Source organism: Lonchura striata, chromosome 27 (genome assembly GCF_050655825.1).
Source record: "Lonchura striata isolate lonStrDom1 chromosome 27, ASM5065582v1, whole genome shotgun sequence".
NCBI classification, from domain to species: Eukaryota; Metazoa; Chordata; class Aves; order Passeriformes; family Estrildidae; genus Lonchura; species Lonchura striata.
This window is the reverse complement of record NC_140729.1, coordinates 2,341,383-2,356,950: the sequence shown is the minus strand read 5'-3', so window position 1 is coordinate 2,356,950 and position 15,568 is coordinate 2,341,383. Positions and strand designations below refer to the sequence as shown.

The following is a 15,568-nucleotide window of genomic DNA, read 5'->3' as shown; positions in this document are numbered from 1 at the left end:
GCCGTGCCAGGCCCGCTCTGCGCCTTTAAGCGCGGTGGCGCGGCTGTCCCGGATCAGCCGGAGCGCCTATTAAATTTTTATGCGAAGTGTAAATGGGCCAGGTCTCCAGCTTCCCGCTCCCTCCGAATGATTTATTACTCGCAAATACCACAGAACTAATTAGTATAGTAATTAATTAATACGAATTTGCATATTTGCATGTGCAATTAGTGCAGTGGAGTGATTACTCTGAAAATGAGAAGTTGGGCCTGTCAGATGGGAGTGTGAACTGGAGTGGAAAAGCCTCGTGAAAACGATCCCGGGCGGCGGCACCGGCACCGGGCACGAGGCGGCACCGGGCGGGCGGCGGTGCCGGGCAGGCCTCGCGTGTGAGTTGGGGGGTTCAGCCCCCGGGACACCCCCTTTTCCCCCATCCCACCCGGTCCCCGAGCCATGGGGACCGCTCCATCCCTCGGCCATCTCCATGGCGACTGGCTGTGCCAGGCGCATCGCCATGGCAACGGGCCGGGCCACGCAGCCTCGCCATGGCGACTGTCGTCATCGCGCTCTGTCGCCATGGAGACCCTCCCCAAATCTCCCCAAATCTCCCCAAATCCCGGCCAGGCCCCCTCCCCACCTCGGCGTTGGGGTGCGGGCGCTGCTCCTCCCCGAAAGCGCCGGCGAGGTGGGATGGGGGTCCCCGGTGTCCCCGGGGATTGGGGCACCCAGGGATGGGGGGAGCACCCCAGGGTGCCCCACGCTGGCATCCCCGGTGCTGTGGGGTTGAGTTCTGTGACAGCAGCACCGGGGGATGTGACCTGAGACTCCCCAGGGTGGGGCTTGGCACCCCCAGCCCCACAGCTCCGTGTCCAGCCCTTGGCTTTTGTCCCTGGTGCCACCCAGGTGTCCCTTCACCTGTGCCCACCCCGCTGGCTCAGGCCTGACACACTTCCAGGGCATCCACCAGCCGCCTGTCCCCGGTTTTGGGGGGCAGGCAAGGGAAATGGGGGGTGATGGAGGGGGCCATGGCTATGGGCAGCCCCCACCACCCCCGTGTGCCACATCCCCCCAGCACCGGGCACCACCAGCCCCAAAAACGGGCACAGGCAGCCCCAAAACGGGCCTGGGCAGCCCCAAAACGGATCCAGGCAGCCCCAAAAACGGGACCCGGGCAGCCCCCCAAAACGGGCATGGGTAGCCCCAGAAACGGGCCCGGGCAGCCCCAAAACGGGTCCAGGCAGCCCCAAAAAGGTCCCAGGTAGCCCAAAAAATGGGCCTGGGCAGCCCCAAAAAAGGGCCTGGGCAGCCTCAAAATGGTCCCAGGCAGCCCCAAAAAATGGGCCTGGGCAGCCCCAAAAATGGGTCCAGGCATCCCCAAAACGGTCCTGGGCAGCCCCAAAACGGGTTCAGGCAGACCCAAAAATGGGTCCAGGCAGCCCCAAAACGGGTTCAGGGAGACCCAAAAATGGTCCCAGACAGCCCCCAAAAACGGGCCTGGGCAACCCAAAACGGGCATGGGCAGCCCCAAAAATGGGTCCAGCAGCCCCAAAATCGGACCTGGGCAGCCCCAAAACGGGTCCAGGCAGCCCCAAAACGGGCACGGGTAGCCCCAAAAACGGGCCTGGGCAACCCAAAACGGGCATGGGCAGCCCAAAAATGGGTCCGGGCAGCCCCAAAACGGTCCAGGGCAGCCCCAAAATGGGTCCAGGCAGCCCCAAAACGGGCACGGGTAGCCCCAGAAACGGGCCTGGGCAACCCAAAAATGGTCCTGGGCAGCCCCAAAACGGGTCATGCCAGTGACCATCTGCCACGGGGGGCCGAGGCCGCTGCCAGCAGCACCCACTCAGCCCGCGCTGGTGCCACCCCCAGTGCCCCCCGACCTGCCCCAGCGGCCGCTCCTGGAGCCCGGTGACATCCCAGAGCAGCCGGGATGTCCCCGGGTTTTGGGACATCATCAGGGTGGCCTCGGTCCCCTGTCCCCAAAGGACATCTGACCCCAGCAGGGGCGAGCACGGGGGTGACAAAGGAGTTTGGGGCACGGGGGACAAGTGTGCGGTGTCCCCAGCCCACTGTCATCTGTCCCCAGCCCCACGTGGAGCCGCAGTTTCCCACCGGGCAATTCCCGGGTGGCATTTTCCTAATTAACAACGCGCGGCTTAAAGAGCTCGTGTCAAGTCCCTGGGCTGTGTGTGAGTGTGGGGGACAGGATGGGGACAGGATGGGGGACAAGGGGACAGGATGGGGGACAAGGGGACAGGATAGGGGACAGGATGGGGGGACAGGATGGGGACAGGATGGGGACAGGATGGGGGACAGGATGGGGGACAGGGGGACAGGATGGGGGACAGGATGGGGGACAGGATGGGGACAGGATGGGGACAGGGGGACAGGATGGGGGACAGGATGGGGGACAGGATGGGGACAGGATGGGGGACAGGGGGACAGGATGGGGGACAGGATGGGGGACAGGATGGGGGGACAGGATGGGGGGACAGGATGGGGGGACAGGATGGGGGACAAGGGGACAGGATGGGGGGACAGGATGGGGGGACAGGATGGGGACAGGGGGACAGGATGGGGGGACAGGATGGGGACAGGATGGGGGGACAGGATAGGGGACAGGATGGGGGACAGGATGGGGACAGGGGGACAGGATGGGGGACAGGGGGACAGGATGAGGGAAAGGATGGGGGACAGGATTTGGGGACAGGTTCGGAGGACAGGCTGGGGACACAGGTGGGGGATATGAGCAGGAATTTGGGTGCCCTGGCAGCAGGATCCAGTGGGTGAAGCAGCCACACCGCAGCGCCAGGGCCGGCCCAGCATCTCCTCATCCTCCTTTGGCAGAAGATGAAGGATTCCCCAAACCCCCCTGATGCCAGCTCGGCCAGGGCCCCCCTCTCTTTCCTCAGTTTCCCTCCTCCACCAGCTCCCCACCCATCACCCTGCACAGGCAGCGCTGCAGGGACTTTTAGGGACACGGGGAGGGGCAGGGCAGCACCCACCCCTCCCCATCCCCCAGAGCCCCCCACCCTCCTCCCCCGCTGCCTGGAAGATGCCCAGGGGTGGGGATGGGTCCCACCAGGGCGGAGCTGCTGCAGGGACCCGGCCCGAAGGCCGCGGGGACAAGGACGGGGACAGGGACGGGGACAGGGACGGGGACAGGGACGGGCTCAGCTCCTGCTCCCGCCGCTCTCCTCCCCTCAGCGACATTCCCGGCGGTGGCTCCGCCGCACGTTAGCGCATCCATCTCTCCCCAGCCTTCACCTCCCAGAAATATTGCAGCGCAGAGCCGGCTCCATCTGGCAGCGGCCCCCACCTCCCCCCCGCCACCGCTCGCGGGGAGATGCCGGAGCCGGATCCATCGGCCGGGCCCCGCGTGGATCGGCCTCGCTGATGGCCAGCAGGGACCCCACCGGTGACAGGAGCCAGCTGGCATGACCCCCCGTGCCACACCGGGGGTGGCCCGGCCGAGGCGGTGCCACGGGGCCGCGGCTGTGGCAGCCGGCTGAGCCCCGGTGAACTCGGCCCACGCGGGTCCCCGGAGCCGCCGCGGGCCCAGCTGGCTCCCAGCCGTGTCCCGGGCACCACCCAGCACCCGGCTCCCACCGCCCCAGCCGCTTCCGTGCCCTCGCCGTGTCCCCTGGCACGCAGCTCGGGGACGGAGCCAGCGGTGCCGCGGGCAGGGACCCCGGCTGCGCCCATCGCTGCCTGCTGGAGGCACGGCGAGGATGGATTTTGGGAGAGGAAAGAGCCTCGTGCCTCTGCCGAGCTCCTCACTGTGCCTGCCTGGCACCGAGGCCACCAGAGATGTGACAGGGCTGGCCAGGGACCGGAGGTGGCAGCGCTGGGACAGGCACACGGGGACACTGAGCCATGTCCGCCAGACCCAAAAAGGCAGAACCCAGCCCTGCTCCTGCTCCCACCGTGCTCCAAAGTGCTCCCCAAAATGTGCCTGGGCCTGGGTTCAGCTCAGCCTCAGCCGGCCCAGGCCCTGCCCCTGCTCCCACCGTGCTCCAAAGTGCTCCCCAAAATGTGCCTGGGCCTGGGTTCAGCTCAGCCTCACCCGGCCCAGGCCCTGCTCCTGCTCCCACCGTGCTCCAAAGTGCTCCCCAAAATGTGCCTGGGCCTGGGTTCATTCAGCTCAGCCTCACCCGGCCCAATTCCCACGGGATGGATCCTGCCCATCCCACCCTGCGCTGTGCTGCCAGATCCCTGCTCAGCTCTGGGGGTGCAATCCCGTCCCAAAATCACGGGACAGCAGGGGGACAGCCCCGGGACAGCTCGGGGACAGCTCGGGGACAACCCGGGGATGCCACTCCTGCCCTCTCCCAGGGCCGTGCCCGGGCACAGCCCGGCCCAGGGCCCCCAGCACCACCCGCTGCACCCAGCGAGGCAGAGCTTTGGGTTTTCATCTCCCTGCTCCCCTTTCATCTCCTCTCCCCGTTTCATGTCTCCACTTTCTTCTCCCTCCAAGCACTGCGCATGCTGATGAGCCTCACGCCGGCGCCCACCCTCGCCCTCGCCGCCTGCTAATTAGGCTGCCATGGGCACCCCGGGCCAGGGGCTGGTGGCTCATCCTTGTCCCCATCCTTGTCCCCATCCTTGTCCCCGCATGGGCCACTCGCACTGCGGCCCCGTGGGTCCCCCACGCGCCGTGATTCTGCTGTCGGGGCACCGGCGGCTCTGCTGCCCTGGCACCCGGGCTGTGGCCACCCTCCGAGGGTGGGGACCGATGGCTGGGCAGCGGGGACACACCCGGAGCTGGCTCCGGTGTGCCCCAGGTGCCAGGCGAGGCGGGCTCCTGGTGCCCCCACGGGCACACCGGAGGTGGCAGCAGCCCAGGGAGCTGAGCGGTGCCGCGGGAAAGGGATGCGTGGTGCCAGGAGGACGCCCGGGAATCGGTGCCCAGCGTGGCCCAGCCCAGCCCTGCCTCCCTGCGGGCCGGCCCCGGCCCAGGTGCCATCTGAGTGGCACTCAGGGGGACGCTCGCCACCGGCGGAGCCCCTCTGCCACGTGCCAGCCCCGGCACCCGCACCGGGGGAATGGGCACCACCGCTGGCCCTGGCAAAGCCCTGGGGGCCGGGCACGGCCAGCCCTTTGTCTGCGTGTGCCCACGGCCACCGCTGTCACCGTGCCCACGCCGCGGCCGTGCCACCCTCGCACGTGCTGGTGTGTGGCACCCAGCCCCTGCCCGCACCCCTCGGGCCAGGCAGGCCCTGAGCCCGGGTTTGTGGGCACAGAGGGGATCCGGGACGTGGCACCGGCCTCCGCGGGTCACCGGGTGACGGGAAGTGGCCCCTGGGGACGCTGCGTGCCCGTTTAGGTTCCGCGGCCCGGCCGCTGCCCACCGAAGGGGCAGCAGGGATTTCTGGGCGCACGCTCACTGCGGTGGGGACAGATTTGGGGGCTGCAGGGTGGCACAGCAGCGAGGAGCTCCCTGGCAGACAAAGGCCTCGGTGGCTGCGTGGCACGGCCGGGCCTCAACCCCCGGCGCCGTGGGATTGGCACCCGTGGGGGCTCAGCCCCGCGTGCCCCGGTGTGAGCGTGCAAGGGGGTGCCCAGAGGGTGCCAAAGGCCGTGTGGGGCAATGCCACGGGTGGAGGGACGTCGGCGTGGCCGTATGGCCACGGAGGTGCCAGCGCGTCCCTGTGCCACCCGCACGCGGCCCCGCGGCCACCGTGCCACACCTGCAGCGGGCAAAGCGGGCAGTGCCACCGCCTCTGCCGTGCCCCCAGCCCGCGCCAGGCCCTCGCCACCGCAGCCATCGCCTCTCGGCCGCCGGCTGAGGGTGGGGACGGACCCGGGCGAGCCGCCGCGGCGCTTTGCGGCGAGCCGCAGATGCCAGCTCCCAGCGAGGGTCCCCGTGGCATCGCCCCCCTCGCCCCGGTGCCCGCCTGTGTCCCTGCCACGCTTGGCCCAGCCAGGATGGCCGGTTTTCCCGCTGGCTCCATTGTTCCTCCCGGCCCCGCCATCGCCTGCATCTCGCCCGGGTCCCATTTTGCAGCGTGTAGGCAGAGCTGGAGATTTGGAAGAGGTTTTTTTTTTTTTCCTTTTTTTTTTTTTTCCTTTTTTTTTTTTTTTTTAGAGTACAGAGTGACAGATGGCGAGTCCTCCTTCCCCAGAGAGACAAATCTCCCTGAATGCAAGCGCATGTCAATCATTAGCTCTCATGTGATAGCTCTCGCGCATGACGTGCCAACCATATGGCACTGGCAGCAGAGCTGGTACCCCCTTTGCTGGGTAGAGATGCCACTCTCGCCTCCTTTTGGATAGAGGACTGCAGGAGGCTGGAGCACCTCAAGGAGCCGCGTCCCGCTCCCAGAAGATGCTGGGAACAATGAAATAAGAATTCCTGCGGTCCGCCCGAAGGTGAGTTATGTAAGAAGTGGAGGGTTGGGAGGGCAGCGGAGGAAACTTGAATGGAGAAAAGGCAACTTCCATGTTGATTTTGTTTCTCCGCCACGTCTCGCCCTTTTTTCCCCCCATCTTTCGTTCTCCCCCGGCCCTCGGTTCTCCCACTCCCCGCGGGCCCCGCCGGTGGGCTTTTCTCCCCCCGCCAAAGCCCCCCCAACGGGGGTTGTCGGGGTTTCGCCGCCCCCGGTCCCCCCCACCAAACCTGGGCGCGCCCGGGGCGCCGCGGTCCCGGTGGGACGGAGCGGGCAGCGGCGGCCGAGCGGCATCAACGAAATCAGCGCGGAGCCGCCGCGCCGCCGCCCCGGGGGGGCCCGACCCGGCGGAGCCGCCCCCCCGCTCCCCCGCCGCGCCCCCGGCCCTCGCCCCGGGCGGTGCCCCCCGCCCCGGCCCCGCCGCGCCGCCCGGCCCCGGGGCCGCCCCCGGCAGCGCCGCCGCCCGCGGCCACCGCGCCCCCCGGGGGTGGGGGGCCCCGGCCGCCCCCGCCGCCGCCCCCCGGTCGGTGCCGCCGCATTTTACGGGCCGCGCTCCCGCGGCCGCGGGGAGCCCCGGGGCGGGGAGGGGTAGGCGGGCGCGGCTGACCGGGCCGGAGGGGGTACCGGGGGTACCTGGGGATGCGAGGGGGGGAGCGGCGGTCTCTCCTCGACCCCCCGGCCCCGGGAAGGCGGTGGTGGAGCCGCCAGCGGGGCCGCTCCGCGCCCTCGGCAGGGAAAAGTTGGAGGCGTCAAAAAGGGACCGGCGACACCGGGCCCGGCCCTCGGGGCACCGGCGGGGGGGGCGCGCCGGGCGGGCCGGGAGCGGGGGGGGGGCGCGGGGGTTGTGCGGAGGAACGGGACGGGGGCGCGGGCGGCGGCCGCGGGGACCCCGGCGGTGGGGCCGGCGGGGGTCGGGCCGGGGCGGAATCGCCGCACCCCGAGAGAGCCCCGGTGGCCCCGGGGTCGGGCAGCGGGGGCGGGGGGCGGCGGCGGGCGGCCCCGCGCCCAATTCGTTTTCGCCGGTGCCGGCGGGTGGGAGCGGGGCGGGGATGGCGGGGGCGGGCGGCGGGGCCGCCGGTAACGCCTGGCTCTTTGCCCCCCGCTGCAGCCACCATGTTGACGCGACTTTTCAGCGAGCCCAGCCTGGTCCCCGAAGTCCCGAAATTCCCCGGTTGGGCCGAGGAGTGCGAGGAGGATGCCCGGAGCGAGAAGGAGGAGCGGGCGGGGAAGGGCTGCGCCCTCCCCGAGGAGCCGCCCGAGGGTTCGCTGGGAGAGAGCAAGGAGGAAGGGGAGCTAGGAGGGGACGAGGAGGAGGAGGAGGAGGAGGAGGAAGGCCTGGAGGAGGCGGAGGGCGAGCGGCCCAAGAAGCGCGGCCCCAAGAAGAGGAAGATGACGAAGGCGCGGCTGGAGCGGTCCAAGCTGCGGCGGCAGAAGGCGAACGCCCGGGAGAGGAACCGGATGCACGACCTGAACGCGGCCCTGGACAACCTGCGCAAGGTGGTTCCCTGCTACTCCAAAACCCAAAAACTCTCCAAAATCGAGACCCTCCGCTTGGCCAAGAACTACATCTGGGCTCTCTCCGAGATCCTGCGCTCGGGCAAGCGGCCCGACCTGGTCTCCTACGTGCAGACTCTGTGCAAGGGGCTGTCCCAGCCCACCACCAACCTGGTGGCCGGCTGCCTCCAGCTCAACTCCCGCAACTTCCTGACGGAGCAGGGCCAGGAGGGGGGTCGGTTCCACGGCCCCAACGCCGCCTCCTTCGCCGTGCATCCCTACCCTTACCCTTGCTCGCGGCTGGCCGCGGCGCCCTGCCCGCCCGCCGCCGGCCCCGGGCCGCACGGGCTGAGGACACACGGCTACTGCGCCTCCGCCTACGAGAGCCTCTACGGCAACACCTCCCCCGACTACAACAGCTCGGAGTACGACGGGGGGCTCAGCCCTCCGCTCTGCATCAACGGCAACTTCTCCCTCAAGCAGGACTCTTCATCCCCCGACCACGAGAAAAGCTACCACTACTCTATGCACTACTCGGCGCTGCCCGGCTCCCGCCCCGCCGCCCACAACCTGGTCTTCGGGTCGGCGGGGATGCGCGGGGGGGTCCACTCCGAGAACATCTTCCCCTACGACATGCACCTCCCGCACGAGCGGGGCCCCATGTACGAGGAGCTCAACGCCTTCTTCCACAACTGACCCCCTCCCCGACACCCCTCCCCATCGCCGAGCTGGCGGGGACGGGGGGGGGAGACACCCCCACGCCCCCCCACCGCCCCCCACCCGCGGCGGCCCCGCGGACCGGCCCCCGGGGCTCCGCCGTGGGCTTTGGTGCAATATGGGGACCCGGCCCCGGCGGCGGGTCCCCGCGCCCCGTGGGGACAAAGTGCTTTTTTGGGAGGATTTTCCCCTTTTCCTTAATTTTATTTTTTATTATTATTGTCGATTTCGTTCTTTTTAAAATTTTTCATTATTTATTGCTCTTTCTTTATTATTTAATGTAATTTATTTAGTTATTTTATTATTATCGCTGTCGTCGTCACTATTATTACAATAACTATTACAGCTATTATAACGATTATTATTATTATTATTATTATTATTATTATTATTATTATTATTATTATTATTTTCCAAAGGGAGACGCCCCGCACGGGCCGACCCCCCCCCCCATCCAACCCACCGGAGCCCCCCCGGTACCCAGCACGACCCTTTGGGTCGAATCGCTTCGTTTCATTTTTAATTCGTTTGAATTAAATTTTATATAGTTATCTTTTCATTTTTTTTCCCCTCCCTCCCACCCCCATTTTGGGCCGTTTCTCCCCTCCCCAGCCCTGACCCCGACCCCCCCGGACCCCCCCGGCATTGGACACCCGCTGCCCCGGCCCGTGGGAGCGAGAGGAGCCCGCGCTGCGGCGCGGAGCGAAACTTTCCGAAGCAATAAAGAGGCGCAGGGAGGAACGAACCCCAATTTCTATCTATGCAAGAGGCCCGGCCCGGCGGACGCTCCGAGATGCACTTTGCTTTGGGGGGGCCCTGGCCCCGCTCCCCGCCCCGGGAGCTCCTCGCAGCGCGTGTGTCAGGACGTTTTTTACCTGTTTTAAAAACTTGAAACGGAAAAAAAAAAAAAAAAGAAAAAAAAAAGGAAAAAAAAAAAAGGAAAAAAATTATAATAATTAAAAAAAATAAATAATAAAGACCCCCCCCCCGCCCGCCCGCGGAGCCGCCCCGGTTTTCCCGAGCTGGCGGAGCCGGGAAGCGCAGCCCGCAGCTATGCAAGCGGAGCTCCGGGGGGCTGGCGGGGCTGCGCCCCCCCCGCGGCGCCCGGCCCGGGGGTCTCCGTCCCGGTTTGCCGCATTCCTTCAGCCGGGAGACGCCGGGAAGCCGAGAATGCTTTTTTTTTTTTTTTTTTTTTTTTGGTTGGGTTTTCCTTGGTTTTTGGGATTTTTTTTTTTTTTAATTTTGTCGGAACCTGCCCGCACCACCTTCGAGAAACCAGCATTTTTAGAGACCAGGGAGGAGGAGAAGAGGAGGAGGATTTCTGAGAAATGTTTTGAAAACGAAAAAAAAAAAAAAAGAAAAAAAAGAAAAAAAAAAGAAAAAATGGGGGGAAAAAAAGGAAAGAAAGAAGTTTTGGGGAAAAAAAAAACTAAAACGGGGAAAAACAAAAAAAAAAAAAGGGAAAAAGAAACAAAAACCCACAAACCGTTGTAGCAAAGGGGACCCGCTGCCCGACACCAGAAGTGCTTTCGTGTTTCCGTTCCGTTTCATTTCGATTAATAAATATTTATGGCCAACGATATGCAAGACCCCCCCCCACCGCGCCGGGCGCCGATCCCGCTCCCCGGTCCCGGTTCCCGGTCCCCGTGCCCGCCGCCCGGACACTGCTCGGCGGCGGCGGAGCGCGGGCCGCGGGGCCGGGGGCCCGGCCGTTCTGCATGCACCGGCCCCCTCCCCTCCCTCCCGGGGCCGCCCCCCCCCGGCCCCGCCGGACGCTCGTCGCCCGGTCCCGGCCCCGCCAGGACTCGTCGGCCGTGACGAGCCGCCGGTGCGATCGCGGCGAGGCTGTAATTACCGAGCGTCCTTCGACGGCGATTAATAAATATTCAATGTTGACTCCGCCGCCTTCGCCGCTTTCCTTCCGCCCCGGGGGCACCGGGGGCAGCGGGGGCACCGGGCCGAGCCCCCCCCTCCCGCCCCCGGCGGTGCCACCGCCGCTCCCGCCGCCCGAATGCGCGGCCCGCGGGGCGGCGGCGCTGATATAACGCGGCTCTGCCCCACGGGTGTCCCCCCCGGGACCGGGGAGGCGGTGTCCCCCCCTCACCAATAAAGGCACCGGGAGCCGGTGCGGCGGCCCGGCTCGGTCCACCGGCGGTGACACCGCTGCGGTCCCCTGGGAGCGGGAGCTCGGAGCTCGGTGCCCGGGGCTGGCACCGGGCCGCGGTGCCGGTGGCCTCGGGAAGGGTTGCGCGGTGGCGGCAGCCAAGGCCGGTTCCTCGGCGGCGGCCCCGGGAAACCGGTCGGCTCCCGGCGCGGTGCCCGGGACTGGTGCCGGTTCCCGGTGTTCTTCCCGATGGAGCCTGGGCTCGGTGCCCGGTGCCAGTGCCGGTGCCAGCGCCGATGCTTGCGCCGGTTCCCGGCGCTGGCGCCCGTTGGAGTCCCGGAAGCTCCCGCGCCGGTTCAGGGAGCCGGTGCCCATGGGAGCCCCGGGACTCCCGGTGCGGTTCCGGTGCCCAGTGTCCGGTGCCGTTCTCGGTACCCAGTGCCAGTGTCGGTAGCGCTGCCCGGTGCCCGGTGGAGCCCTGGCAGCGCGGCGCGGTGCCGGTGCCCGGAGCGGAGCTGTCCGCTGCGGCGGTGCTGAACGGCCGTCGGTTTATTTACCGACCGCACCACCGGGGCTCGTCGCCGCCCGACGGCCGCCGGCACCGGGCAGCGTCGGGCACGGAGGTCCCGGTTTCGCCGGCCACGCGGGTCGTGCGGGCCGGTTCCTCCCGGGATCATCGAGCGCCGGGGCTGCGGGGACGGAGGCACCGGTTTCCTCCCGAGATGGGCGTCCCGCGCCCCGCAGCCCCGCGGCTTTTAGGGACAAACCGGGCCGGTTTAGGGTCGGGCCGTGGCTGCAAACCGGGGCCGGATCCAGCGCGGTCCCGACGTGCTGGGCCCGGTCCCAGAGCCGCCGGTGTCGAGGAGTCGGGCCCGAACCGGGGAGCGGATCCGCCCCGGCCCCACGAGCCCCTGGAGCGACCCCCGAAGCCCCGGTCGGGCCCCGGCGCTCGCCCCTCTCCCCAGAGCAGCGGATCCTCTTCCGACGGCTCTGGCCCCGACATCCTCCCGGGACTCGTTTCTCGGGGGAAAAAGCCCCGGGAGGACCCGGGGAACAACCGATGGGGCCGGACGGAGGCTCCGTGGGGCCGAGGCTGGGGATGTGCGGCTCTTCCGCCGCCACCCGCGACCAGCGGCACCGGGGCCGCGGCCCGGAGCAGCGGCGGCGGAGGGCGGATGCCCCCGCCGAGGGGAGGAGGGGGACGCGGGGGCCGGGGGCTGCGGGGGGGCCGCCGACATCTGCTCCCGGGACCGGCGAAGCCAGGGGGTGCCGGCCCCGGTGGCAGGGCTGTGGTTTATGTTCAATTGTCGGGATTTTTGTTTCCCCGGTGCCCGCCCGGCCCCGCCGAAGATGCGGGAACCCGCCCGGTAAGGCCCGGCCCCGCAATGCGGCCCCGCACTCGCTGCACGGCCCCGCTGTAAAGCTCCGGAGAACGGCTCCGGTGCAAAGCTCCGGTGGAAGGTTTTGGTGCACCGTCCCCGTGAACGGTTTCGTTGCAAAGCTCCGGTGCCCGGCCTCGGTACAAGGTTCCGGTGCCCGGTGCTGGTGCCAGGCTCTGAAACACGGCCGCGGTACAAGGCTCCGGTGCCCGGCCCGGTTCCCAGCTCCGGTTCCCAGCTCCGGTGCCCGCTCCGGTTCCCGGTCCGGTTCCCAGCCCTTCCGCCCGGCGGCTCTCGGGGAGGGAAGCGGGAGGTCGGGAGCCGCCGCCCCGCCGGGCTCCGCGAGTGTTTCGTGTGACCGTGGGATCAAACCCACCCCGGGGGATTTGGGGGGGTCTGAGGAGCCGCCGGGACCCCGCGCGGCTGCCCGGGGGTCAGCGGAGCTCGGCCAGCACCGAGGGGACCGGGCGGTGGCGGCTCGCCCGGACACGGCCGCGCTATTTTAAAGCAGGATGAGATGGGGGTGGTCGTCTGCCCCCCGCACCACCCCCGGTGCCCGTGGTGCCCCCGGTGCCCCCGGCCCGGCCCCTCTCCCGGCCCGGCGGAGCGCGGCGGGGGCGCGGGGCGAGCGCCAGCTCCGGGTCGCCGCTGCCACCGGCGAGTGCCAGCCGAGGAGGGGGGGGAGGTGGAGTCATTGCTTCAGTTTAAATTTCATGGCATCTGTTCATTATTATACAGTGCGGATTTTTATATGGACAGCTAAATTAAAGACAGATTTCTGCCAAAATTGCAGATACCATAAAAAACCGGAGGCTCCCGGCGCCCGGCGCTCGCCGCGCTGCGGAGGCGGCCCCGCTCCGAGGGCCGGGGGCTGCCCGGGGGTCGAGAGGGATGTCGGGGACAGCGAGGGATTTGGGGGTCGGAATGGGGGGGTCTGTCCTTGTTTTTGTGCGGTGGGGAGCCCAGGACGCCGTCCCCCGTGGGGCAGCGGGGGGTCCCGGTGGTCCCCGGAGCCGCGGCCGGGGCGGGCCGGGCTGGCATCGGTCCCCGCCGCCCCGGGGGCTGCAGAGCCGCCCCCTCCCCCGCCCGGTCTGCCAGGCTCCATCGCAGAGGAGTTAAAACAAGGACATCTGTGCCTGGAATCGCTGCGAAGCTCCGAACCTGCCAGCGCCTGCTGGCACCGGCCGCCGGCGGAGGCGGCTTCTCCGGAATGCGGCACCGCCGGCAGCTCCGCCCGGAGCCCCGGCCCGGCCCCGGGGGCTGCGGGACCACGAGGGCCTTGGCCCGCCTGGGCAGAGTCCCCACCTGTGCCTGCCCCCATGGTGTCCCCGTGGGTCGCAGCCCCGAGGGGGTCGTGGTTTTCCCCCCCTGCCCCACTGAGCTTTGTCCCCCATCCCCACGCTGGGTACGGGGTGGTGGGAGACAGGGAGGGGATGAGGAGAGGGCCCAGCCCCACACGGGCAGAGCTGGGAGGGCAGAGAGCAACGGGGGGCAGGTGGTACCCGAGGGAAGGGCAGAGCTGGGGTCCCTGGGGGCCCGGGCTGTGCGAGCAGCCCCGGCTGTGCAGCCAAGGTTTGTGGGAAGATCGGAACCTGCCCCTCAGCCCTTCCCGGGCTTGAAGGGGAGAAAATGGACAAAACCCAAGCAGGGGCAGAGCGGGAGGTTGGATCCAGCAGACACCAGGCCAGCTCTGGCTGGGAACACTGGAGAGCAGGTGGTGCCCACCTGAGCACCCCACAGCAGCCCAGCCCCCTTCCCTTCCCTTCCCTTCCCTTCCCTTCCCTTCCCTTCCCTTCCCTTCCCTTCCCTTCCCTTCCCTTCCCTTCCCTTCCCTTCCCTTCCCTTCCCTTCCCTTCCCTTCCCTTCCCTTCCCTTCCCTTCCCTTCCCTTCCCTTCCCTTCCCTTCCCTTCCCTTCCCCACCCTTCCCTTCCCCACCCTGGGCTCCAGCCCATCCCCACAGCCCCTCCGGACCCCCGGGCTGGGGGGTCCCCACCCTGTCCCGGTGTCCCAGGCCGGGGTCCCGCTCCCCCCTCTCCGTGGCAGCCGGTGCCTCATTTCATATGGGAAATGTCCATTTTGTTGCTACTTAAAAGCTGATTTACGGCGCCTGCATCCCAGCCCTGCCTTGGCCTGCGTTCATCCCATAATCTGCCCATTTCTCTTGGCAGCTCTGGCTCGCCTGGGCTCGCCGGAGTCTGTGCCGGGCAGGGGGAGCCCCTGGCCCCTTCCCGTGCCCCCCATGCCCTGGGCACCTCCCTCGTGCTGCCGCTGGCAGCTGGATCCCGTCTGCCCGGAGCACATCCCGATACCCTCGAGATGGAGGGGCCAACACCCCCAAAATAGCATCCCTGAGGCTGGCAGGATGGAAGGGACACGGGCAGGGGTTGGGGACAGCACTTGGGTGGCTTCACATCACGCTGGACCCTCCTTGCATCCATCTGCACCCCAGGATGGGGCGTGGGATCCATCAGGAGCTGGCAGGACACACGGGGTGGGCACACCCGGGCACGGTGGCAGCGGCAGGGCCTGAGCCGAGCTCCTGGCACCGCTGATGAGCCACGTCCCGGCTGCCCCAGCCCTCCACACGCTCCTAATTAAATTTGACTCGACTATGAATCTTTTTTGTTAAATATAATCGCAAAGCACACCTTTGGAATGGTGGCATTAACCCGGCACCGGCGTTCTCGGAGCGATTAAAGCCTTCCCCACGTTAGCGCCGGGCAGGGCGGGCAGGATTGCGCCGTAATCCCGGGAAAGCAAACAAGTCCCGAGCAAAACTAATTACATTTAGAGCAGCTGTGATAATAATCCTAATTCAACCCCATTCGGTGCCTAAAATCCCGACGATCCGGCAGCGAAAGCTGGGCCCGGGGGGTGGCTGTGGCCCAGCTCTGCCCTCCAGGTTGTCCTTTCACCGCAGAGGTGACAAAACCGGAGGTTTCTGGAGGATCCCCGGTCGGGACATCACGCAACCCCTCGGGGTTGGGATTCACCGGGGCATCCCCACCCTCGGCCTCCAAATCCTCGCCGCCCCTCGCCCTGCCTGACCCCGTCGCCGGCTCTGCCCCGGTGCCCGGGCGGTGGCACGGTGCCCAAGCCCCCTCCCCTGGCTGTCCCCGGGGACAGGGGGGATCGGGCGGCCGCAGCTGGCGCACGGAGCCGTAATGGCCACGGCTGGGCTGGCACGGCGGCCCCGCGCCTGCGGGCACACGGGCAGCAGCAGCTTGAGCGCCGTTTGTCCTTGACGAGTCCCCGGGCACTGCCACCCCGCCACAGTGCCCCCCCTGCCACCGCCGCCGGGACCCCCGGCTCGTCACACGCGTGGCACCGCCGCCGGCAGCCCGGAGCGTGGATCTGGCTGGAAGCAAAACCTCCGTTGGCATCCGCGGCGCTGGGCACGGCGTTGGCACCGCCGCGGTCACCGTCACCAGCACCCCACGGCTGTGACACGCAGTGACATTTCCACCCCGGCCTCTACCCTGGGGACCACTCGCTATGAAATGCA

General features: G+C 67.9%; 1 protein-coding gene and 1 long non-coding RNA gene across 2 annotated transcripts; one reads left to right on the top strand and one right to left on the bottom strand.

Moving 5' to 3' along the window:
- The first annotated feature begins 5,774 nt into the window (after window positions 1-5,774).
- Window positions 5,775-10,482, top strand: NEUROD2 (neuronal differentiation 2). The gene is made up of 2 exons (XM_021532991.4): window positions 5,775-6,351; window positions 7,477-10,482. The coding sequence occupies exon 2, from the start codon at window positions 7,482-7,484 to the stop codon at window positions 8,556-8,558; it is 1,077 nt and encodes a 358-aa protein (XP_021388666.1). The 5' UTR covers window positions 5,775-6,351; window positions 7,477-7,481; the 3' UTR covers window positions 8,559-10,482.
- On the bottom strand, window positions 8,763-10,871 carry LOC146765149 (uncharacterized). The gene is made up of 2 exons (XR_014950215.1): window positions 10,435-10,871; window positions 8,763-9,466 (listed from the first exon to the last, which is right to left on the bottom strand). It is a non-coding gene; the product is annotated as an uncharacterized LOC146765149 (long non-coding RNA).
- Window positions 10,872-15,568: the final 4,697 nt, after the last annotated feature.

What these genes read in the sequence shown, in the direction of transcription:
- NEUROD2 (XM_021532991.4), top strand. Translation starts at nt 7,482, where the DNA reads ATGTTGACGCGACTTTTCAGCGAGCCCAGCCTGGTCCCCGAAGTCCCG.